At 36.2% G+C, this 27,216-nt stretch overlaps 1 protein-coding gene across 4 annotated transcripts in view; it reads left to right on the forward strand.

The window, feature by feature from the left end:
* LOC132611525 (probable phosphoinositide phosphatase SAC9) overlaps positions 1-27,216 on the forward strand; it is a 28,935-nt gene that overhangs the window by 678 nt on the left and 1,041 nt on the right. For 2 of the 4 annotated variants that reach the window (XM_060325947.1, XM_060325948.1), the window contains exons 2-14: positions 663-750; positions 879-959; positions 2,055-2,653; positions 4,592-4,724; positions 5,415-6,631; positions 8,770-8,877; positions 9,029-9,199; positions 9,636-9,878; positions 17,447-17,860; positions 20,600-21,406; positions 23,581-23,778; positions 24,888-25,334; positions 25,435-25,665. In XM_060325947.1, the coding sequence (XP_060181930.1) occupies positions 938-959; positions 2,055-2,653; positions 4,592-4,724; positions 5,415-6,631; positions 8,770-8,877; positions 9,029-9,199; positions 9,636-9,878; positions 17,447-17,860; positions 20,600-21,406; positions 23,581-23,778; positions 24,888-25,334; positions 25,435-25,665 (4,590 nt within the window). In that variant the 5' untranslated portion in view covers positions 663-750; positions 879-937. Of the gene's footprint in view, positions 1-662; positions 751-878; positions 960-2,054; positions 2,654-4,591; positions 4,725-5,414; positions 6,632-8,769; positions 8,878-9,028; positions 9,200-9,635; positions 9,879-17,446; positions 17,861-20,599; positions 21,407-23,580; positions 23,779-24,887; positions 25,335-25,434; positions 25,666-27,216 lie in introns of those variants that run through there. The other 2 variants (XM_060325949.1, XM_060325950.1) reach the window with 2 other exon arrangements.

Here is a 27,216-nt window from a genome sequence, read left to right on the forward strand (position 1 = left end):
AAAGTTTAAGAATGAAAGGAAGAATTTTGGTAGTCTAAAATAGGCCATACATACTGTAAATCATCTCATTAAGGGTAAAATGGGAAGTTTAAAGGCAAATTGTTACTAAATATAGAAATGTGTAGTTCTTTTGGAACTGACTAAAAAGGAAAGAGTGTCACATAAATTGGGACAGGTAATTGCTAGATTAAGTTCCTTTGATAGGTATAGACACCCGATGTAGATTAAGTGTTTATTGATTAGGTTCCTGTTTTGGTTAGTGAAGCTTAATTTGGACTTAGTTGTTTGGTAGGTTTTTATGACGTTTTAAAAGATCCATAAAATATACTCCATTTGTTTCAATTTGTTTGTCTGGTTTTGAGTTGTCACGAAATTTAAGAAAGTAGCTAAGACTTTTGAATCTTGTGGTCTTAAATATGCTATGTGGAAAGTTAGAATTATGGAGTTGCCAAAAAAGGAAAGAGGCATTCTTTTTGAAACAGACTAAAAAGGAAAGTAAGGCAAACAAAATGAAACAGAGGGATATTAAAGATCTTGATAAGATTAGGATTTCTGGTGGTATTGTTTGTGAATAAGCCATGTTGTTTCTGTAGTTCAATTTCATTACTGCTTTTGGGAACATATGGAATAGAACTGTCAGACTTGGGATATTTATTTTGCAGAGTTGAAAGCCGTAAGCTTATTCAGAATTTGTGCCAGAAAGGTGCATTTTTTGAGGATGTTGATGAAGTGAAGATATTGTAAATTTGGGTGAGTTAGATGAACTCTGCCTTTTATATAGCAAAGAGAATTTTTTCCTATAGGAAAGAAATGAGGCAAACATTTCTTTTTCCTCTTTGGTAATCTTCTGACATTTTTCGTTCCATGCATGTTTTCAGATTTGGAATTATAATTCTCAAAGGTCTCATGAGTACCTAAACTATTTAGTTATCACGACATGGATTCACCTGGTAAGATTTGTAAGTTATAATTCTTAAAGAAGATTCTTGTTTTTGCTTTTACTGTTGTTTTCTCTCTACATGCACATATTTTAAGTTACAGTGATGGTTAGTCTTTTCCTGGATGCAAAATTTGGTTCTGGACATTAAACTATTACTACCTGTTTCTCAGTCAGTTGCTTGGAAATTCTTTGCTAAAAAATGGTAACTCTTAAGAATTTAGCCACAGTGCGATTTTTCTAGTTATTTGTTGTGGTAAATATCGGAAATTGCATTCTTGTGTGCATTTTATGTGAGAATCCTGAATGATTGAGGAAAAGGCTACATTACTTAGTTCTGGTACGATGAATGGTGTTGTCTACTAGGAAGATATTTCTAGATCACAGCTCCTTTTTTGTATAAGATATGCTTCGTGAGTTTCCACCTGTCCCAAAAAAGCCCCTTTTCTCTTGGGAACTCACTCTTGGGAAATTAGCCAATTTTAAAAGAACACCTTTTCTGATTAGATTTGGTCCGTTTCCGGTGAGTCTCTCCTCCACGATGGAGGGGAGAACCTATTTCTCAGCCGGAGATAAGTCTTTCAAATCTTGTATCATGTACTTTTTGCATCTCCTTGATGCCTTTTATTGAGATTACTTCACTAAGAAAAGTACTTGGTTCTATTTGAGCATGCAACTTGTCTTTGTTTACCAAGCTATATGTTCATGTGAACTTTTGATTGGGATATTCAATTCCATTCATCTTGATTTTTCAATCTCATTTGCTACATAGAAGTGCCTGTTGGAGGTTAAATCCAATGGGAGCACTGAATCTGCAGGAACAAATTGTGGGGGTCCGTGTTCTTGGTTGGGTCTGTTTGTTGGACACAGCTAGTATGAGTTACCATGCTAGTGGCGCTAAAACTATTACCATGCTAGTGGCGCTAAAACTATTACCATGCTAGTGGCGCTAAAACTATCTTTTTTTTCATCTTCGCTTGCTAGAAAAGAGTTAACCTGTACTGGCTGTATAACTTATTCTCTTCGTTAAAGTTTTTTTTTTTTTAGTAGAATTGAATTTAGTGCCTTAGCCTACTTTTCTGGCATGTTCACTCATTTTGTTTTTTACTCACTTCAGCTGGACGTTTGCGGGATACATCTGTTGTTGTTGTTACTCTGGAATCTAGTGAAGTATACATTATTGTTAGTCTGTCTTCAAGGACGGATACACAGGTGATCTATGTTGATCCCACAACTGGGAATCTTCGCTATAATGCAAAGACAGGATATGATATTTTCAATTCTCAAAATGAAGCCTTAGATTACGTGACAAATGGTTCAAAATGGCTGTGCAAGAGTGTAATCTATGCCAGAGCTGTGTTAGGCTATGCTTCTCTTGGGAGCTATGGTTTACTTCTTGTTGCGACAAAGTTGTCGGCCAGTATTCCAAATTTGCCTGGGGGCGGATGTGTATATACTGTAACTGAGACCCAATGGATCAAGATTTCACTTCAAAACCCTCAGCCATTGGGCAAAGGTGAAACAAAGAATGTTCAAGAAGTGACGGAGCTTGATATTGATGGCAAGCATTATTTTTGTGAATCGCGGGACATTACTAGACCTTTTCCAAGTCGTATGCCCTTGCAGAATCCTGATGATGAATTTGTGTGGAATAAATGGTTTTCAATGCCCTTCAAAAAGATTGGACTTCCAGAGCATTGTGTTGTTCTTCTGCAGGTTTTACTTCATACTTGGTACCTTAGATATTGTACTTTTTTGTGTGGCATTTGATACTTGCAATGAGTTCCACTGGTATGTGTATGATGCAAGGAAAAAGAAGAAAGAAAAACAAAGCAAAGCCTTATGATCTGTGAAACAATAAGAACCTCATGTTTTCACTTTTTGTACTTGGTGTAAACCTTGTGATGTAAAAATTGTAGTTAACTTGGTAGATTCTCTCATCTCCTTCCACCTATGAAGGAAGCTTTTTGTTATGCACTTCTTACGTAATGTTTGCACACTTTTTTTCTTCTTCTTTTGAACTGGTAAGTAGTAGTTGTTGAAAACAGAAATCTGGCACTAAGTTGGTGCCAAGGCAAAAAAAATATTTTAGGATCATTCCGTACAGAACAAGAAAGGGTATATTCCACCTGTACAAAAGCCTACTTCTGTAGTGAGTCTATAAAGTCAAGCATACTATTTTCATCTTTAACATCCCACAGGCTACACCAAAATGCCAAAAACCATAAGCAAGTGTACTTAATCTTCTGTACAGCCTCTATTTTCCCCACAAAGCATCTTTACATATTACCCAACACATGCTGACATAGTGTTCCAAATTTTCCTCACTGATTTTCTCATCCCCCCTAATGCCCAGCTGGCTAGAAGATCCTTTACTGCATAGGGCATGGCAAAAGAGACTCTAAAAAGATTAAAAAACAGCGACCAGATCTGTCTTGCTACTGTGCAGTGCAAAAATAGATGGCTGACACATACCTGTTCTCTTAAGGTTGCCTTGAGTAAGGCATGCATCATGCGAAGCTGTCCACAAAAAACAACTGACTTCGTAAGGAGCTTTCAACTTCCATAATCGCCAGAATTTTATGGCAAGAGTTCACTGAGAAAACTCCATCTACCTTCGTAATCCATATGGAAGTATCTGGTACCCGTTCTTCTAGGAGCACCTTCTCAGGATCATCTAAAAGCAAGGCCATCCTAGGAATTTCCCAATCAAAACAGTTTCTATGAAATCAAGATACTGGTTGTGACTATTCCAGCAATCTGAAACCAAAGCACCAGGATTCGAAGTGAAATCATAATGTTTGCACTCTCGGTTCTATTATTAAGGAAAAAGGTTTTCCTCCTCCAGATCCACCTGAGCTTTAAAAAATAGGATATGCTGCAGTTGGCTCATCAGTAAGTTATAAGTTATATGCTCTGTGCCAGCCTTTCAGAAGTTGAAGACATAAAATTATGAAAATATGTGTCAAATTCATTCTTTTATGCTTGAATAGAAATATCATCTGATCCTTTCATGGATAGACTCCTCATGGCTATGATGTTGGTCCTTTGTACAATGGTCACTGTTACAAATAGAATCTGATGACTTTTTGTTTTTTGATCTTTTGTCCTGGTTGTTTTGAGTGTTTATGTGAGAAGTCTTATCAACCGCCTTCCCTCTTCTTCTGCATTTTAACTTAAAATGCTAGTAAGATGGAGACATGATCATTCCACATAATATTTTAACAAATGGTCTTCTTTTAGGACTTCCAAAACTTTCTGATAACTCTCAAAAACATAAAGAAAGAACCATTAGATTGTTGGTTAAATTGGAGGTTGAACTGCATTACTACTCTGGTTTGATAATTTTATTGGTAACTGTCTGGGATGTTTTCTAGCTCCAGTGTATTCCATGCCTTTGTTCTTCTATTCCTACCTATGCTGGCTGTATCTGAATCAGAAACTGAAGTTGTAACTATCTGTCATCTCCCGTCTGTACAACCGCCCCCCCCCCCCCCCCCCCCCCCAAAAAAAAAAAAAAAAAAAAAAAACTTGTACCTCAGGTGTAATATTCCTTTTTTTTTTTTTGATAAATAGGGTCAGAACTCTTACTGTTATGAACCATTATGTTGAATGTGATATATGAATTCTCATTGGGACGATGATAATCCATAGGGCTTTGCAGAATGCCGAAGTTTTGGAAGCTTAGGTCAGAAAGAAGGGGTTGTTGCCCTCACTGCTCGACGTAGTAGGCTCCACCCTGGGACTCGGTATCTAGCAAGGGGCTTGAATTCCTGCTATAGTACAGGTAGCATAAAATTACCCTGTACATCTTGAATTTGATTTTTTCTTTTCCTTTTGTTGGCCTTTGGGAACAGACCAAGTTATGTCACTTGTCGAAAAAGGAGGCCAGGTTATCATTGTTCTTTGTGAATTTTGTTCTTATGGATATGGTTAAGAATATTCCTTTATAATAGCTCTGCATTTGTTCATTTATTCTTCCATTACTGTTTGTTTGACATAGTTCTGCAGGATCTGCATGCTTTGGTTAGCGATAATACATATGTTTCAAACCTTATCTCTGAGGCAAAGTAGTTGTCTCTTTTCTTTCTCGAGCATTGATTGAATGGGCCAGGGATCCACTATATGCCTTTAGTGTATACTTTCTGTTCTCTGCATAGAATGGTGGTATCCGTTCTATACCTAATTTAATTTCAATTTTCCAGCACGGTATGTTCTGATATCTGTCCTGACATGTATATTTGTGTGTGTTTATATATATTCCATTGATAATTTAAATATTTTATAAAACCTAATAATGTTTAGATAGTTTAATTTTGTGTGATATGCTGGACATATGCTTTTGCAAGAAAAAGAATCTGTGAGATGTTTACTAAACGATATCTGTCAATTTGTAATCTATTGCGACTCTGTAAATGAGGCACGTTATTGTAATTATGATCCCTATATATTAATTTCGCTACTGATTGATGCACAGGCAATGAAGTTGAATGTGAACAACTTGTTTGGGTTCCCAAAAGGGCTGTTCAAAGTGTTCCTTTCAATACTTACATCTGGAGAAGAGGCACTATTCCTATGTGGTGGGGTGCGGAGTTGAAGTTAACTGCTGCAGAAGCGGAAATCTATGTCTCGAATCGTGACCCTTATAAAGGAAGTGCTCAATATTATCAAAGGTTAACTAAAAGATATGATGCACGAAACCTAGATATAGCTGCTAGTGGGAATCAGCGAAAGAGTGCTTTTGTTCCAATTATATGTGTCAACTTGCTTAGGAATGGTGAAGGCAAATCAGAATCGATTTTGGTTCAGCATTTTGAGGAATCTTTGAATTATATTAGATCAGTTGGAAAACTACCTTATACTCGGGTTCATTTAATAAACTATGATTGGCACGCCAGTGTGAAGTTGAAAGGAGAACAACAAACAATTGAAGGACTTTGGTACCTTCTAAAAGCACCCACAGTTGCTATTAGCATCACTGAAGGGGATTATCTGCCTTCTCTTCAGCGCATCAAAGATTGCAAAGGTGAAGTAATTTACAGTGATGACATTGATGGAGCATTCTGCTTAAGATCGCATCAAAATGGAGTGATACGTTTCAATTGCGCTGATTCTTTAGACAGGACCAATGCTGCTAGTTTCTTTGGTGCCCTACAGGTTTTTATGGAGCAGTGCAGACGGTTAGGTATATCACTTGACAGTGATTTGGCATATGGGTATCAGTCATATAACAACAATGGGGGATACACAGCTCCATTACCCCCTGGCTGGGAGAAACGGACTGATGCTGTAACTGGGAAAACATATTTTATTGATCACAACACAAGGACAACCACTTGGAATCATCCCTGTCCAGATAAACCCTGGAAGAGATTTGATATGACATTTGATGAGTTTAAGAGATCGACAATCTTATCACCTGTCTCTCAATTAGCAGATTTATTTTTGCTTGCTGGTGATATCCACGCAACATTGTATACTGGCTCCAAAGCTATGCACAGCCAAATTCTTAGCATATTTAATGAAGAAGCCGGCAAATTTAAACAGTTTTCTGCTGCGCAGAATATGAAAATTACCCTTCAGAGAAGATATAAGAATGCTGTTGTAGATAGTTCTCGTCAGAAGCAATTAGAGATTTTTCTTGGATTAAGGCTTTTCAAGCATTTCCCGTCAATTCCAATCCAGCCATTACATGTATGTTTTATATTTTTCTCCTACACTCTTGTTACATGTGACTCTAGTTTCTTTCATTTTCTTTTCTTTTGCTTTAACTATTGTTTTCTTGAATTATCAATTTTAGCTTCTGACTGGCATTCTTCTAAGCTTATTTATTTACACCCAGTGAGCACATCCTAGTTGACCTGATCACCATATAAGCGAGGAAGTGGCCTTTTTATTCAAATCTTTGATAATTGTTAGCAACCTGGGTCTTTCTCTATGTATACATCACAATAATGGTTTTCCTTTCCCACATTCTTCTTGATCCATAAGCATGAACCACAACTTGTTCAAATCACGTTGAACTTCTATAATTTCCTCAAAAGTGTGCTTTATTTGGATATTGTTGGGAATGGGAAATGAAGAGGAGAAGGTGAAAAGGAAGACAACTTACTCCACCTATTGCTTTGGAGAAATCTGTCTGGTTCAGTGGGAGGAGATGATCCCGTTTGATGAAACATTTATAATCCCCTGCAGTTTTTAATGGGTGAATGGAGATGAAGGAAACTTATTTCTAGTGTCAGAGGGTTTGAAATGCTGACTTGGGAAGCTGCATATCTCTTCACTTTTTTCTGCCTTTCCCATTTACTTCCGGACAGCACCCAAAAAAAAAAAAAAAAAGATCCTAACTGTTTGTAATCGATGTTGCTTCTTCACACCTTTCATCTTTTCATCCAACCTTTAGTGGAGAACGAGGTTCTAGCTACTATATTGGATATTTGGTGTTTTTAGCTTGATAAAGTGCAATCCTGGACAAGTACATGACCGAAGAGCGTTTTATTGGGTAAAATCTATGTTGCTCGGATACGAGTGCAGGTATTAGATCTGGATGCGGATCTAGAGGTCGGATTCTTCATCATATAAATTTTAGGATTCGGGGGTATGGATCCGAGTGCGGATACAGGTGCTGGGATACAGCCAAGTAATGTATATTACGACATATAGAGTGTATATTTTGATTAGTTAAAGTTATTGAACTAAAACTAATAAAACTTCATTCTTTATAAACACCAATATTTTATTCTTATCTCGTTAATAGAAAAGCATTCTCTTACTTTTTATAACTTTCTCTATATATGACATAAACCCAAAAATCAAACCAAATTCCCTATCAATTTGTAGTTCTCGGTCATAGAATGTGGTCAAAGTACCAAGGTAAATCGACCAAATCTGGTATGGATTCCACACCCATGTCATGTCAACACGGGTGCAGCAGGGATTCTGAAGAGTCTGCACAACAGAGAGTAGAATCCTTTTGTTTTGGTTTCTTATTGGTTCATAACAATTAGGATCTTTCATGGTTTGTTACTATGTTTTTTTGCGGGCAGATTATGCAGGCTTCTTTTGTTGCTTTTTTTTTTTTTTCCTTTTACTGCTCTTGATTCAATTTTTCCACTCATGCCAGGCTCTTATTCTTCATCTTGCAATGCCTTTTGTCCATGAATCATCTTTCTGGCACTATCTTGTATATAAAACTGTTTTTTCAATAATTAAAAAGATTTAATATAGATGTGGTAAGAAAGGCTTAATATTGAAACAGGCAACGGAAAGGATAACTCCCAAAATTATTGAACGATAGGTTGCATCAATCGACTCCGAAGGGATTCAAGATATTAAGTCACTATTTTCCAGATTCCTAACTTACGAGGTGTATATATGTGTGGACTCATTGCTTATGATTTGACAAAGACAAACAGGACACCACATATGGAAATGTAATAATTTACAAACTAAAATGACGTTATTATATAATAATATACTGGACTATCTAGACTTTCTGGTTTCCATACTGCCTGGATTCAAAAACATCCTGAAGGTTTTGCTGAAGTTTTTTCCTTGTAAAGAGGAAATTATTTTCCAGTTGAATTATCTTTAAGCTGAATGATAAAAGTGGCATAAGCCTAAAAATCCCCATATCCCCAAACCCCACTTGTGGGATTACGCTGGCGGTGTTGTTTTTGTAATCAGAGAAATTTTCGTCAAATTTTTTGTAGTTGAGGTTATATCTTTGGTTGAGGCTAACCTTTTATTGTGAAAGCTATTTGAAACTTATTCTGTCACCATTTCTTATCACTACATAGCGGCTATATCACAGTTTATGCTGATTTTGACAGGTCGCTTCCCGTCCCACTGGATGCTTTCTAAAGCCAATTGTGAACATGTTTCCAATTTCTGATGGTGGAGCAAGTCTTCTTAGTTTTAAAAGAAAAGCAATGACATGGGTACCTACCTTTCGGCATTTTATACTGCAAATTATTTGATAAAAAGAATTATCTACAGTATAAAATCCCCTGCTGTTTCATCTACAGTAGGTTCATCTATATCCTGCAGCATTGTGCACCTTGTCTCAGTTGTGTACACATCTTCATACAGGTTACCCCACAGGCTGCTGATGTAGTTGAACTTTTTATTCACCTTGCCGAGCCTTGTCATGTTTGTCAGCTACTTCTCACTGTTGCACATGGTCCTGATGATTCAACGTTCCCATCAACAGTTGATGTCAGGACAGGGCGTTATCTGGATGGACTTAAACTTGTTCTGGAGGTCTGTTACATTTCTATTGTGAAATTATTATGCCTGTACCTGGTTGTTACTTGCTTCTTTGTTATTCATAAAATTCAAATCTACGCGGTGCTTATGCAATTTGCTGAATAGGCATTTTCTCTCTCAACTGTGATGAGTGTTTTGTGCCTTGCCTTTTAGATTCTGATAATAGCTAAAGGTGTGTCTGTAGGATAGGCCGATATTTGCGCTTTCCATCTGTTACTGGGAAAACAACATGCATCTATATCTCCTTTTCCCTGTTGGAGGATTTTTTTTTTTTTTTTTTTTTGTATTCCTATAGGCTACGACGTATCCTACCAAATGTCCGAAAACGGAAACCTTTCACAGAAAAATAAAATAGTTAAAAAAGTTTTCACGTGCCTATATGTCGGGTTACTGTCAAAAGTTCACAATTTTTACATGAATTTATTCACAGGGAGCTTCTATACCACAGTGTGCAAACGGGACAAATATTTTGATACCATTGTCGGGACCGATTAGCGCAGAGGACATGGCTATCACCGGTGCAGGTGCACGCCTTCATGCTCAAGATACATCCACCCGTCCATTGTTATATGATTTTGAGGAACTTGAAGGAGAAGTGGATTTTCTTACTCGTGTTGTTGCACTCACATTTTATCCTGCTGCGGATGGTGGAGGCCCTATAACTCTCGGTGAGGTACAAAGAAACAAGATAATTCTACTTTTTAGGCACCCTTTCTTTGTTTTATAGACTTTTACACCCTTTAACAGTCTTGTGTGAAAGTGTTGACTACATCTCTCTGCATATGAAAAAGAAGACATGGTCCAAGTCTGATGACTAACATAAGTTTTGACAGCGGTGCATGACTAATTGAAGCCCACCAAGTGTCGTTGGATGTGTAATGTTGTTATATAGATTAAAAAAAGTTTGCGTAGTAGTGAATAGAGTGGAGTATATTAGAAACAAAGTCGTAGACACAAACCAATAAAAGAAAATGAACCACTTGATAGAAGGTATGTACGCTGCATACGAGATGCATGAAAAACAATACATAAATTTTCTGGACCGCATTCTTTTGATGCCTGTTACTTTTGTCTTTAATTTCCTAAATATAGTCAAGGGGTTGTTGATTTGCTTTTGTCTCTGTCAGTTTGATTGATTTTTGTTTGGAAAGCATCTCTAAGATCTAAAGAAGCTGCTTTTGAACGTATTCATTTTTTCTTTGGGAAGTCTAAGGTCTCTGTGACTTAAAGGGCAATCAACTAGTAATTTGATTTGATCTTATGGAGGTATTCTAGACTTACCAATAGCTGTATAAGGTGAAACTTTTCTTCACTACTTTGATCCACTATGAGCTACTCGTTGGAATTACTTAAGTACCTCTTTGGATAAGGTAGAATTACGTAAGTACCTTATAATTGCTTCTAAATAAAGGACAACATTTGTATGCTGTCCTTTCATTTTTATTGATGTACATATATATATTTGCCTTGTGGTGTGAATATTCATTTATCATCTACTATCATAAGTTTATTTCTACTTTTCCCATGTTTTATACATGTTGAAGGCAATCATGTACGGTGTGCTGTTTTACTTATTCATTGATATGGGTTCTTTTTCAATGAGAAATGCTTAAAAGGGAACTGGATATTCGTCGAAGAAAATTGGGACTTAACTCAATTCCTAAAAGCAGAATGATAACAACCAAATTCAAGGAAGCAAGGAATTCAAGTAAACATACAAGAACGACGTAGAAAATTAGGGAGAAGTGTTGGTTTTCTAAAAGACGGTGCAGCAAAAAGGTTGAAAATATTGATTGAAAGTCTCTCAATTAATTTTATTAAGCATAGGAGGACTTTACATAGCCAACTTAACAACAGAATATCTGCAGAATAAAGTAGACTCATCCTACAACTAAGCTACTTATTATTCTAGTAAATCAGCAGTAACAAAAGCAATTTTCAACAAGAAGAAATAGAATAGGGATAAATTGAAGAATGAAACGATAATCTAATAATTAAATTACATTCAATTACTAGATTAAATTAATGGGAGAAGAGAATTGAACTCATAAATGGAAATCCTTACTTCGGAGAATCCAAGACAGGTTCGAAGAAGAGATACAAGGGTTCTTCCCCAATGCTCCAAGGAGTAATCATCCAAATTCAACAATAGCTCGTGTACTAAAACCCTAATAACAACTATTTATCCTAAGGGTTACATGAGACATTAGTAATTACCACAAAAACCCTTAAACTACATCTTAATTAAAATAAGCTAAATGGGCTAAGTCTTGGGTCTTTTCCTTGTAAATAACCACTTAAGCATATTGTGGACCTTCGTCAAATCGTCTTGGATGACTCTCTTAAGATCGCTCTAGCGCGTGAAAGGTGTCGGAAAGTCTCCAAGCTCACGAGTGCTAGTGCGGGAGTTATCAGTGTACATTGTGCTATCAGTGTACATTGTGCTGTTTTACTTATTCATTGATATGTTTTCTTTTACAATGATAAATGTTTAAAAGGGAACTGGACATGCGTAGAAGAAACTTGTGTTATACCTAAATTCCTAAAAGCAGAATGATAGGCAAGTAACATTTCACCATCCCTTTATTTCAATATGAAAAACTCTGCATATCTTCTTTTGGGAAGAACTTCTGTACAAACTTTTGTTACTCACTAGTTTCTCGGCACGTGTCGAGACGTGTTGTACATGGTTTTGTGAAATAATATCAATGTTATTAGATCAAAGCTTTGAGTAAATAATCAATGTGGCATGGTAACTTATTTGTCAGGGTTAAGATGATTAGATATAGTCTAAACCTACGAAGATAAACAATCAATATTTCATTAGATACACCTGATTTTCTTGTTTCAATTTTATGAGGTACAAATATGTTATGAAGCGTATCTCACCTCACTTTTCCCTCCTTTTCTTTTTACTGTTAATATTAATATATATTACCTTTAATGTCTCTTTTTAGTTGATGTTAATTCAATGTAATATTCTTCATTTTCTCGCAAATTTGGTTGGTCTATGTGAACTTAAAATGTAGTAATTGTTCAAGTGCTAGAGTACTGATTAAAGAACGTTCAAGACCCTCTTGATACTTTCTTATAAATAACTAATGATCATAAAGACTACATTTCAAAAAGAAAATGTTTCTTTTGCAATTTTAGTTTGAATATGTACGTCTTTTGCAATTAAACTTGACTTGATAGTTTTTTTTTTGAAAACTGGTAAATTGTACTCCTCAGCATTAAGGATATGCTGGAGACCTCCAAAAAGTTATCCACAAAGAGCAGTAAGATAAATATTTACATGCTTCCTAAAAAGTCTACCAACTGTTCTGCTCCCTCTACATTTGCTTCTTTACACCAAAAAATGAAAATTTGCAATACAGTTCCACTTAATTTTCTGCAGAGTATTAAATTTATCCTCAAAACACCTCCCATTCCTCTCCTTGCAAATTGTCCACCAGATGCATGATGGAACTGCTCTCCACCATTTCTTTTGAGATTTGCTTCCTCCTCTTCTAATCCAGCAACTTAGTAAATCAGCTGTGTGTTCTGGCATGGTCCAACTGTTTCCAGTGAGACTGAAGAACTGTGACCAAGGATGGGCTGTCACTCTACAGTGCAGAAACAAATGACTGTTTGTTTCTGCAGTCTCATTGCAGAAATAGCATCTAGAGACCCATTGCATTCCCCTCTTCTGTAAGACTTCATGGGTGAGACAGGCTTTTCTGGTCACAAGCCAAGTGAAGCACTTGATTTTGGATGGTACCAAACTTTTCCACACCTTTGTCCATGGACCTGTTCTTCCTCCTGGTTGCTCCAGCACTTCCAACTTGTGTATTCTTCTGTCTGAGAAACTCCCATCACTGATGTTTCCAGTTGATTACATCTGGAGTTGGAGAAATCCCTCTAAACTTATCAACTTCCTTCAAGAGCTCAGCCACCCTGCCAATTTCCCAATCATTCAAATTTCTTCTGAAACAAATATTCCACCCTTGTGGAGTCCAGGACTCTGCCACAGTAGTATCAGGGATGCTGCAAATAGATCAGGAAAAGTGTTCATCAAAGGAGCTTGGCCAATCCAGAGTTCCTTTCAAAATAGTACCTTAGTGCCATCACCCACCTTACAAACTATATGTTCATTTAGACTTGGCCACAAGTTTCTTATAGTCCTTCAAACTGAAACACTATAAGTACTGACCACCTCATCAGTGCGCCACTGATTTGTCTGACCATACTTATTTCTGATTACATCCTTCCACAAAGCTTGATCTTCATTCACATATCTCCATAACCACTTCATCAATAAGCTATTATTGTGAAGTTTCAGATTTCTAACACCAAGACCCCCTACTTTCTTATCAAGCTGAACCTCATCCCAATTCACCAAATGAATACCCTTACTTTCCTTATTCCCATTCCAAAGAAAGTCCCTCCTGAGCTTATCTAGTTTGTCCACCACCCCCGCTGGAATAGGGAACAAAGACATCACATAAGTGGGTAATGAATCTAACACTGCATTTATCAAGGTCAGTCTACCTCCAAGGGAAAGGTATTGAGACTTCCATTTTGAGAGCTTCGTTTCTGTTTTCTCTATAATCCCATCCCAGATGCCCACCTCTTTGTGCTTGTAACCCAAGGGCATGCCTAAGTATTGTCACACCCCGAACCATGGCCTGGGAGTAACACGGCACTCGGGCCTTGCTTGCATGTGTCCGAGCGAACCTCATGGCTTGCTTGTCAACATGGGCATCCAAAACAACATAATCTATATGATGCAATTTAAATGAATCAAGAAAATGTAATTTGCGGAATAAAGTCTTGAAATTTTCTCATAGCATGAAATATCATGAAAACATAATAGTCTGCAAACATGAAAGCACAACTGACTCTGTGAACTAACATCTGTCTATGAAACCTCTAAAACATGTCTGAATACTAACTATCAGGACATGGCCCTGGACTACCATAAACTGAATACTAATGCAGACTCCATGTTGAATCCCGAGAGGAGTGGGGCTCACCAATAAGCTGATAACTGAAGTGATCCTATTGCGCAGGTGTATGCTCCTGAAAACCGGTATCTGCACCGTGAAGTGCAGGCCCCGGGCAAAGGGACATTAGTACATGGTGAATAGTACTAGTATGTAAAACCTGCTGAAACGAAGAACATGGCACAACATAGATATAGGACATGAATTGAAACTGAATGTAACTTGAACATGAGCATGAAACGTGAGTAAAATCTTAAAATAGTAAATCAATAGAAATACTTGTATGTAAAACTACTTGTAACGTGGGGAATGCTATAGTATAACCGACAACATGATTCTGGTACTTGCGTCCTACCAGCAGAACACTCACACCTTGCCAGGGGTATGAGATTTAAGTAATAATAAGCATGTAAGGATCCAAACTGCATAATGAAGGTGTTGCCTCCTTGCTGACAACCCTTATCCTACGGTGGCAACGTAGTTTCAGGCTATCTGAGCCTTCTCGGTTAACTAAGCAATTCCCAAAAACATGAACATGATATAGTTGGCTAAGAAGCCCATGATTTTCGTGAAATAACTTGTAAATAACTTGTAATCATGATTTCATGAAATAACTTGTAAACATGGTTTCATGAAATATCTTGTAATATGGTTTCATGAGATAACTTGTCATAGTTTTGCAAACATGTTCTTGATTCATGAGTAATAACAATAGTTCATAATTATATATATATAATTGACTTGAAAACATGCTTGTAACTTGCTACATAAAATCATAAAGTTTCATATAAACATAATGAGAATACATGAGGAAGAATTCATGATTCATGGATTAAGCTAGGGTTCCTAATAACCGTAATGGAAGATTAGGAATACAATAACGAATATAGATACAAAATTCATGTACATAAATACATAAATACGGGCTACCAATATGTTGGGTTTAATGCCCTAGGGTTTGAACTTCATGGATATCAAGAAACGGAGCATGGGGAAGAACGTAGAGATTCCCACATGTGGATGGAAGTTCTACATACCTTAATTGCTCCAAAACTTGAATTAAAGACTTGAGCTTTGAAGAAGATTTCCAAAATCTTGAATTCTTGAACCTTGAGATAGGTTTTCTTGAAAACCCTAGTCTTGGAATGATGATTTCTTGTTTAGATTACAAGGATAGGTATTAGAATTGATTTGGAATAATTAGAGTAGGCTTACCTTGGTGTTCTTGATGATGGAAGAGGGTAGGAAGTCGTTCTAGGGCTTGAAGGAATGAAAAATAATGATTTGAACTGATATGGATGAATATATACTGTTCTGGAAAAATTAGATTTTCGGCCCAGTTAAATACTGGCCGTATTTTGAAATACGGGCCGTATTTTGAAATACGGTCCGTGTTTTGACATATGGACTGCACTGCGTCTCTTTAGTAAAATGGCTATAACTCTTTGCACAGATGTCCGTTTGACGCCCATAATATACCGTTGGAAAGGTATTTCAAAGCTCTACAACTTTCATGAATGAAGTTTTCCCAAATTCCAAATACATTTTGAAATACGGGCCGTATTTTGAAATACGGTCCGTATTTAACCATTTGACATCAAATTGTCAAATTCCAGAATGCTCAGAAATCCTTGGTTTCAGTTTACGATTTGAAATACGGGCCGTATTGTGAAATACGGTCCGTATTTAACCATATGACATTCAACTACCAGTTTACGATTTGATTTACGGCCCGTAAACTGAAATACGGTCACTGTTCATGGGCGTAAACCACCATCTTACAGCTGAAGAGGAAATTTCCAATTCCCACATTCTTTATCTGGTTTTCTAAGTCTAGGATCATGGTCAAAACTTAGGTTAAAGGTACGGGGTGTTACAAGTATGTTGTTGGTAATTGGTCAATCTTGCAACCCAGAATCCCAGCTATTCCTTCTATTTGAGTCACTTCTTGAATAGGAAAAATGCTGCTCTTCCTCCAGTTGACCTTCAGCCCAGAAGTAGCTTCAAAAATTATAAGTATCATTCTTATAAAGCAAATTTGAGCTGCTTCTGGATCACAAAAGATGATAGTGTCATCTGCATAGAGGAGATGACAAATTTCCACATTTTCCTCCTGCCTGTTGCTTACTTGAAAACCCTTCAACCATCTCTTTTGCATAGCTAATCTTACCATACTGTTGAGTCCTTCCATGGCAATGATGAATAGGAAAGGTGAAAGAGGATCACCTTGCCTGAGTCCTCTTTCAGAAGGAAAAAAACCCACAGGTTCTCCATTCACAAGTATAGAGAACCTGACAGTTTTGATACAGAAACCCATCCACTTCAACCATCTTGCTCCAAACCCCATTTGCCTCAATATACTCAGAAGATAATCCCAATTAACATGGTCATAAGCCTTTTCAATGTCTAGCTTACACATTATGCCAGGTTCTACACTTCTCATTCTTGAGTCCACACATTCACTTGCTATGAGTGCTGCATCCATAATTTGGCTCCCTTTAATAAATGCCATCTGGTTTACTTATTGACTTGATAGTACTTATTGACTATTTCATTCATTTCTTGTCACCCACTTGTTCTACGTAATATGACATGAAAAATTAGACGTTTTAATTTTAATTTCTTTCTCCCTTTATGCTTAATCATTTTATATTCTGTACAATTGGCGGAAAAAATTGAATCATTCCTTCATAAATCAATGCTAATTCATTAGTTCATGACACCAACCGTAAAAGCTGGATTGAATAACTCTCTCTCTTATTTAATAATATTATTATAAAATAAACAAAGAGTTGCGTCCTTTCAATAAACCAACTAATCCTTTGAAAAGTTCTTTACGAACAGCCAAATAGTTTCTTTAAAAATTAGTTATTAATGAACGAACTCAATTATTTACACAATATAAATCAATATTTTGCAGGTTTTTTTATATTATATCATTATTAATACAAACATATTTTTAAAATTGTATTTTTGTCAATCAACTTTTTGGTTTTAGGGCTTCCCACATTTATAATAGTATAGATTACCGGTATAAAAAAGGAATCTTTGTTACCTGATTGAAAAAATAGCAGTGTTCATCCAATTCTCAAAAAGAAATTTGGAAACGCATTACAGAAAGAAAGCATCATTTTTTTATTATCATGCAATTACATGGTCTAAGTAAGATGGCTTTACTCAATTATGGAGCCATGCTGTTGCATGACATTATCTTCAACTCTTCAGTATCTTTTTCTCTGTTGTAAAAAAAATGCAGATTGAGATACTTGGAGTGTGTCTTCCATGGAGGTTCATACTGAAACATGAAGGCTCGGGCACTGGATTTTCTGAACAAGCAGAAACCCATCATGATGTTACTAACCCTTTTGTGACTGAGCCCAGGGAAAATCCTTTCGCTTCTGCTTTAACCACTGGTACACAAGCAAACTCGTCTGCTGACTTATGGGTAGACCTTTTAATGGGTGAAAGCAGAATTTCAGATTCTAACAGGCAGCCAGAGACTGAAACTGTCTTCCATGGCGGAGATGACTTGCTTGACTTCTTGGATGATGCTTTTGTCCAACAACCAAAAGAAACTAACGTTTTTTCCAACAGCACGTCTAAAGGGCCTACTGACAATAACACTCAACGCTATTTAGATTGTTACAAACTCCTTGTGGGACCCCAAATGGTACGTGTCTTTTTGGATTTTTATATTACTTTCTGAATTGTTACTTTTATGCTTCTGAATCTCTTCTTTAACTTTAGAAGAAGTAAATGATTTAGCTTGTAAAGAGTATAAAAGTTTAATCTGATTTTGAATTTACACATGAGAAATGCTTTATTGCAAAGGTGAAAACCTAAAACTATGAAATAAAGAAAGAACAATGATGAGATTGAAGGAGCCTGATATTTCAGGAATTAGTTAGTTAATATGAGCTCAATGCAATTACATGCTACTAATTACAAATTACAATGACTAAAGCTCCGAATTTTGTAATGTCAGTACTCATTATATAGTTAAGATAAATTAACTATTTCAAGATTGAAAGTTACAAGAGAATCAAATTATTGGGTTGAAGGTTGGATAGTGATGGGTTGAGTTTGAGCTGCTTCATGGGTAGACTTTGGCTAGCTTTTGTCATGAATTAAGATGGGTTGTGCCTAAACTTAGCCCATTTGTAATATAGCCCATGCCTAACTCATTAAAACTTGGGTGGGTTGGGCTGGTCAAATGGGTTTGGGCTGAATTTTCCACCCCTATTTAAAATGTTAGGCAGAGTACGTAGTATTACTTAGTATAGTACTCATAAGGGATTTGTTATATACTTCTCCACTTAACTGTTGCAGGGATTTGTAGTGTAGTACACCTAAGGGATTTGTGGTTGTACAAGTAGATAAATTTTTTAAAACTATATGATATTTAGTGTTTATGAAGACTTGTTTGTGGATATTTTGTTAAGAAGTTTATTGATAATCTCTAAAAGGAAATAATAAAAGTTGAGTCAAATTGGGCGGGTTGGGTTATGACCCATCATTTAGCCCATCTTAGCCCAAACAAGCTTTGCGCAGGGTTGGGCATCAACCCATCTTGACTCGCCCAACTTCAGCCCAAACGACCCATTTGCCACCCCTACTTATGATAGGCTACTGAGCTATATGTTTCTACACTCGTAATTGCTAAGAGTGCAAGAAGAAGAAATGTTTAGATGACCTAACTGCTCTAGGAATTGGCTATAAATGCAAAAACTGTGATCTTAGCCAATCTAAATCATGAAAACACCTTGTCATAGTTATAAATGCTTATTGTCACTTAGCACTTTGAATTGTGATGATATCCTTTACCTATATCGAAAAGAATGTGAAGGGAGGTGGTAGGTATCCCGTGGAATTAGTCGAGGTGCGCGCAAGCCGGACCGGACACCACAGTTAACAAAAAAAAAAAAAAAAAGTCCAAACTAACTTTCTTTCTAGCGGATAAATCATTACTTAATTGTATAGAAAAATTAATAAAATATATGAGCCAATTCTCCAAATTAAAATCTCTGAAGTTTAGGTTTCCCTTCTCCCAAATTTTCTTTTAAATGTGAGTTTTTGATGCATTTTGTCAAAAGGGTGTAACAAAAGGTTGTTTTTTATATTAGGAAGTGTGTTTTAAAGAATTGAGCTTCTAATGTGGAGTTTAGTGTACTTGAATATGTCAAAGATGTAGAGCTTAGAAGTTTCTTTGAGGAGTTGATCAAGTTGTCACGTGGAAAAGGGAAAAGGAGGGATTTCATGTTTAGTTAAATTATGATTTATTTAGTATTAGCACTTTGGACTAACAAATATATGGACAACAAAATTGAAAAGAAATACGATAAAGTGAAATATCAATTCAGGAAACACTCATTGGCAACATAAATAAATGCTTTCTTTGTTTCAATTTACATGACATAGTTTGAACGACATGTAGTTTAAGGAAGAAATGAAGACTACTGAAACTTGTGGTCTTAAATATGCCATAACATTTGAGTGGTCTTAAACATAGCATAATATTTTTGTAAAAGATGCTTGTTAACAATAATAGGGAAGTTTAATGTTAAATTGTTTCCAAATATAGAAATGTGTTAGGGTTTCAGGGTTTTGGGTTTAGGGTTTAGGGAATTCTTTTCGAAATGGACTTATAAGGATATACTAGCATATAAAATAAAACAGAGGGTGTATAAAAGAGAGCATTTAAGTGACTATTTTAATGTGAACTACTCCCTAGGCCCAAAAATGGACTTTTACCAATAATTTCGAAAATTATGAAACTCGACCCGTTTACATACACTAATTTAAATAACAACAACAAATTTTCATAACAGGACTGAAAAGAAAAACCCATAAGAAGATTAAAGTTTAACTACAGAACTTTAAATAACTAAAAGAAAATAGAAGGCCCAGACAATTCGAGAAGGGGTTGGAAGGTGGCTGCTCATATATGCTATCAAGATTATAGATTTGCATGACGAGTGTTTGATTGTCCCGCAACTACAATGTGATGAAAAGTAATAGCCATGAAGCTCTAAACAACAAAATCATTGGATTTCTAAACGTCCCAACTGGCTGTAACTCAACCTCAAAAGCTAGCTCATGAGGGGAGGATTTCCCAAGACCATATAAGGAGACCAAATACCCATCCCACAACCAATGTGGGAACTCAATATCTTTCATCATTTCCCTATCAGTGCTTCTTAAAAGATGATTCTCATGACCATCCATTTTTTGTTATTAATAATTTGTGTATGAAACTCCATTTTGTTATTAATAGTCCTTTGGGGCTGTTACACTTGTAAAAGTTTCACTTATTTTATGTGCATGTTTATTTGTAGTACTCCGACTCTGATCCAGTTGGAGAAGATTTGTGATCTATTTACACCCGTATTGTGACCATTTAACTATGCAGGAGAGAAAGATAAGTTACATGGCAGCTATGAAACTTGAAATTGAACGCTTTCGCCTGAACCTCTCTGCTGCTGAAAGGGATAGGGCGTTGTTGTCAATTGGTGTTGACCCTGCGAGTATAAGTCCAAATCTACTGCTTGACAATTCTCGTATGGGAGGATTCTGCAGGATAGCAAATGTCCTTGCTTTTCTTGGACAGGCTTCTCTTGAGGATAAAATTACTGCATCCATTGGTCTTGAGATTGCCGATGATAGCGCTATAGATTTCTGGAATATAGCAGGAATCGGCGAAAGATGTTTGGGTGGGGCATGTCAAGTTCATTATGAAAATGGGCCTGTATTGAATGTGCCTTCTGTATCATCAACTTCAGCTGCTGCAGAGACCTCTTTTGTGTGTTCTGAATGTGAGAGAAAGGTTTGTAAAGTTTGTTGTGCAGGGAAAGGAGCTCTTTTACTTGCTATGTTTAACTCTAAGGAGGTTCCTATCTACAATGGTGTGAGCAGCCAGGGGGGAGCAATCTATGCAAACGCAGTTGATTTATCCTCAAATCATTCCATGACACTTGACGGTGTCATTTGCAAAGCCTGCTGCATTGATGTTGTGCTTGAGGCTTTAATCTTGGACTACATCAGGGTTTTGGTTGGCCAGAGGAGAAAAGCACGTGCAGATAGTGCTGCTCAAAAAGCTGTAGACCATGTGATCAGATTTACTTCGAGGAATTGTCAATCCACTCCAAATGCGCATGCGGAATTATTTAATGGAGAGGAATCACTTGCTGAGTTTCCTTTTGCAAGTTTTTTGCACCCGGTAATATTTTGGATCTATCCTAATCCCAATTATACAGCATTTTTCTTCTTAGAAAACCGTTTCTTGTTTTAGTTTTTCTAAAACTTTATGCAAGAGGAGTGATTTAATCTTTTCCATGTTTTCATGAATCTGTGGAAATCAAATGCGAGTGACACAGCATCTCATGGTTGATGTAAAACTGGATTGAACGCAAAAGGCTTCTACTTAATTTGCCTAATTACTAAATGCCGTTGAAAGAATTATTTTCTCCATCTAGCATCATCTGCAGTGACGATGCAGTGACTAAGGTGAACCTTGATTTGATGGAAGCCTAGGTTTTAGCTCAAACATTGTGCCATTCTTGTCGACCGTACTTCCTAAAGTTTAAGAAGTCAGTTCTCTATCTTTGTCCTGATGAGAAAACCAGATTCTCTTGCCTGAAATTTGGTATAGGAAGAATGGAGGTCTCTAAGCTATTTTGGGCTTGTTCTGAGATGGCAACAAGAGTTGATAGTATTAGATGGATGAACGGAATTTAGGTAGCCAGTAACGGGGCTTAAGACTGCCAGGCGGATCTGGATAGGTGATAACAAGCAAAAGTGGAAGGGAGGGAAGAGACTGTTTTTGAATTCCAAATAGAAGTCTATTGGATAAGCTCCTTAATGTTAACAACTAAATCTTCAGTAGAAACTGTACAAATCACATCACGTTCTTCACGTGACTTTATAAAATGTATTGTATGCTAATAACTATGTTGTTCCTACTGGGGTCAGTGCTAAATGATATGAAAGAATAAGATTGGTCTTTAGATTTCAAAATCTAGCTTATATTTATTTAGAGATTTGTATGATGAAGGGGTTCCCTGAGAAACCATCTAGGCGGCTTTCAAGTTGGCAAAGATCAACTTAACTAACAATTTTCTGTTGATTTAGGCTGTATTTTTGTTGCAAACAATGCCAGTAAAATCCCTGATTGGACAATATTTAGCTGAAGTTGAAAAAAAGTACTTGAAAGTTGAAATCATGAGCTATAACTATTATTTCACTTGACATACTTACCAATCAAGTTTTTCTACTTCAAATTCTCCATTTCAAGTTGAAGTTGAAAAAATAGTCAAAATTATAAAACAGTGTTTTGCAAATAATGTTTTTCCAAACGTCTGCCTATCGTTTGTTTTTTAAACAATAGTATTTCATTCTTTAAACTTCAACTTGAAATATTATTTGCAAATCAATATTTGTTCTAGTATTTGATCCAGTATTTCAACTTGAATAAAAAATTTGAAGTTGAAAAACTGGTTTGAGGAATATTTCAAGTGAAATAATGATTTTCATCCACAAAACCTTAATTTCTTTCCACGGGAATGTCATGCCTAGACACAACTTCAACTTCCAGATACTCTTTTCAACTTAAATTTCAAATACTTTTTCCTTAACTTTAATCAAATATTGTCCAAATGCCGAGTTACATAATTATCATTTTTTGGCTGGTGCTTAAAGAGTAGAATATGTTTTTGTTTCCTGAGAATTAACCTCTAGAAATACAATCCTATTATGGTCCGGTTCGAGCCCCTCCGTTGATCCTTTGCCTTCCAGAGCTTTTCGTCGAAATGAGAAAGAAGATAGAATTTTAAGAGGTTAGCCACTTCGGTGCTCCATTTAAAATTTTCTTTTGAGGGCTCAAGTAGAAAGATCGTGGAAAAAGTACGCAAGTGACAAAAAAAATACTGGAATATGAAATGCTAAGGCCACAGATGACAGGTTGTGTTTTCAATAAATATTTTGATTAATTCTCTCCTGATTCTATGTTCAACTGAGCTCTCTCTTTTACTCCCTATCCTTGATCTAGTGAAATATTTTCTTTGGCATATGTTTTTTGTTTTTAAATGATAAAGAACTTGAAACATAGATCTTTACCAAATTCGACTTTAGACCTTTATCAAGCTGTTGACGAAAAACATTTGGTTCCTAAAATAAGTTTGATCTATTACAAGCAAATATAAGTTTGATCCGTCATAATTTTAAATAAGTATGATCACAATTACAAGTTCAGGAACCAAATGTGATTCATTTATGCTTAAATGAAGTATGAAGTTGAGTTTTGGGACATATCCTTCTCTTTGGTCTTAGCATATGATACTGAAAAATTTGAAGGGCTTAAAAAAAGTAGATTTGATCCTTCTCCTTGTTGTGTAGGTTGAAACAGCAGCAGGATCTGCACCATTCATGTCGTTGCTTGCTCCATTGAATTCTGGAGCACAAGATTCATTTTGGAGAGCTCCCCCAAGTGCTTCCTCTGTTGACTTTGTCATTGTCCTTGGCGATTTATCTGATGTTTGTGGTGTTGTTCTTCTAGTTAGTCCTTGTGGCTACTCGATGGCTGACGCTCCTGTTGTAAGTTCACTCCTCGCTTAACAAGATTTTTAGCTCTAGCAAGTTTTGTGTCATATTCAAATATGGAGAAGCCAAAACAGTTTGGACCTGATGAAAATGTCATGCTATTGTGCAATTTGTTAAAGTTTATTATCTTAAGTTATCTCATAGATTGACTTCCAAAAGCAATTATAATTTGTCTAACAAAAATTGCATGTGATATTTTATGACCCATTTGGTTATTCATTACATGATTTGCCTATCTTTATCATCAGAGAATGCTTTTTTCTTATGGTGAGACATAAGAATCAAACTGTTTATCCAGTCTCACCTTGCACCTCAAAGACGGAAGTGTAAAATGTTGAAATGAGAAAAAAGGCCTCAAATGTGCCGTCTTCTAGGACTATATAAATTGAACTGGAAATAATGGAAAAAAGGTTTCCTTTCTTTCGGGTGGAGAGGGACGTTCTATGGAATTTAAAGTTCTCTCTTCCAGCTTACTCCGCCCGCCCAAGGTGGCAATTACCTTTTCTCTCTGGAGGTTCCATAGATGAGGGATTACAGTAGTATGTTAGTTTGCCCTATGTTCCCATTATATTATTTGGGAGAACTGAGTTTCAGATGTGGAAATTTTGGAGTTCTCTATGAAGGACGGATTGTAATAAGATGTTTCTCATTCTGTTTTCTGTGACTTTTTTTATCCCCCCTGAAAAAAGCAATCTTAAATGTTTTGTTAAGTAGTCTACAAATTTATGCAATATGTTTAATCAATTACTCCTACTCTTAAGCTCATTGTTTAAATAACTTATAACATACCTATAAGTTTAAACGGCCCTAGATTGACCATAAAGATGAAACTTGCATATGACAGATTCCTAGCGACTTGCTTCTTGTTCATGTGATTTCTCATGTAATTGATGTGGTTTGACATTCCTCTTGTGCTGCTGAATTCATGCTTTAAATAACTTGTTATTTACCTGCAGGTTTACCAACTTGCTTATGACAGAGATTCCTAGCAATTTGTTTCTTGTTCATGCAATTTCTCTTCCATTGTATAATTGATGTGGTTTCTCATTCCTTACACCACTGTATTAATGCTTTAATAATGGAAACTTATGCTGTCTGTGCAGGTTCAGATTTGGGCAAGCAGTAAAATACACAAGGAAGAAAGATCATGTGTGGGGAAATGGGATATGAAATCTCTGATCACCTCTTCATCTGAGCTTTGTGGACAAGAAAAATCTTCTGAAGTGCCTAGACATGTAAAATTTTCTTTCCGTAATCCTGTTCGATGCCGCATTATTTGGATAACGTTGCGTCTACAAAAAGTTGGCTCGAGTTCTGTAAATTTTGGAAAAGACTTTAGTCTTTTGTCCTTAGAGGAGAACCCATTTGCGGAGCCTGTGAGGTGTGCTTCCTTTGGAGGATCAGTTGAAAGTGACCCATATCTTCATGCTAAAAGAATCTTGGTGGTTGGAAGCCCATTGAGGAAAGATGTTGGGGCACCAAGTCAAGGCTCTGACCAGATAAATACAAGCAATTTGTTGGATAAAGCTCCTCCACTAAACAGATTTAAGGTGCAGCAACAACTCTCTCTAGCAATTGTTACCATTTAAAGTTTTGTCAAACTCCTGCAATAAAAAAGAAAAATATAATTCTAACCCATTCCACATCCAGGTTCCCACTGAGGTTGAGAGGCTAACTGACAACGACCTTGTTTTAGAACAGTTTCTACCCCCAGTTTCACCGATGCTGGCAGGTTTTCGTCTTGACGGTTTTAGTGCAATAAAACCTCGAGTCACCCATTCACCACCTTCACAGGTGAATCCATGGGATGTTTCTTCTTGTATATTGGAGGACAGATTCATATGTCCAGCTGTATTGTATATTCAAGTGTCTGCTTTCCAGGTATGAGGATACTATTGATGCGATTTACATTTTATCGACTGATATATTTCTTTGTCAACAAACTGTTAGACATCCTTCTTGCGAACTGATTCCTTTTTTGATCTTTTAAAGCTACTGCTCTTCCCTGTTTCAGTACTAGACACATGCATTTTAGATGAATCTCATCACTAATGCAAAATGTCACTTTGCTAATGACCTGCAGGGGGTGATTAAATTTGATATGATTAGCATAACCTAAGAATTATTTCAAGTACCATCTTAAGTAAACTAAAACTACTCTAGTATCTCTTGCCAGCATGTAACATATATGTCAGTTTCTCCCTCAAATGGCTATTGTTCTTCCATGCCTATTTATTGTACTTACATGCTGACAAATGTGTGCACTGATGCGAAATGTTCTATATTCAAGTTAATCTTGCTCACAGATACATGCATGAATTGTATTATTAGAAAGACTCCTGTAATCACCTGACAGCCATGTTTCAAATGGTTCAGTCAGTGGCGGACCTAGGACCTAGAATTTTGCACAAGCGGGTTCAAATAAATACCACAGTAGCCAAGAATAGAAGCAGCATCAGACATAGCAAGCGAGAATTGCTTGCAACTCTGTTTTTCTTCTTTCTTATCGCGCTCTCATGATGCAATCATCATCTCTAAATCACGTTCGTTATTTTTTGACGGATATTCAAATTTATCTTTAGAATAATTTATCTATTTACTTTAACAAGACTTTCAAAAAATTTGAAGATAATTTTTTTCTTTTACCAAAGTTCTATCTAAATAGTTTTTTTTTTTTTATTATTATTCTATCTAAATAGTTTAGAGAGCTTATATGCTAAGCCAAAAAAATCAATATAGAATAAATAAACAATTTCGATATAAACCAAATCAAATTAAGCTAAAATATAATAACTAAATCCAACAAATATGCTTGCATGTTTTTCAAAAAGTTATGAAAGAGAAAATTTGAAGATTTTTTAAATTATGACCAAAGTTCTATCTAAATAGCTTAGAGAGCTTATATGCTAAGCCAAAAAATTCAATATAGAACAAATAAACAGTTTCCATATAAACCAAATCAAATTAAGCTAAAATATGGAATAATAAATAAATCCAACAATTATACTTGCATGTTGTACTAAAAGTTATGAAAAGGAAACAAAATTCACTTTGTATAAAGTGAGGCAAATTCCTAACACTTGCTTCTTGTTCATGTGATTTCTCTTTCATCATGTAATTGATGTGGTTTGCCATTCCTCTTGATTGCCATTCAATTTGTGGGTCCATCCCTGTGTTCAGTAGGCTAGTAGTGTTGGACCTTGATGAAGTAGGTAGATATATAGTGTTTGATATGCCACGCCAGCAATAAATCCTTACCATTGTGGTGTCTCCCTCTGCTTGCATAGGGATAAACAGAACGCCGTTAGAATTCATCTGCTAGTGATGGATGGTTAAGGTTGACCAGAATTTTACATCCTCTAGATCAAAGTGAGAATTTTGTGACAATGCTTCAAACAGACATGAGGATCTAATCATATATTGACATTTTTA

Source organism: Lycium barbarum, chromosome 9 (genome assembly GCF_019175385.1).
Source record: "Lycium barbarum isolate Lr01 chromosome 9, ASM1917538v2, whole genome shotgun sequence".
Classification (NCBI taxonomy): Eukaryota; Viridiplantae; Streptophyta; class Magnoliopsida; order Solanales; family Solanaceae; genus Lycium; species Lycium barbarum.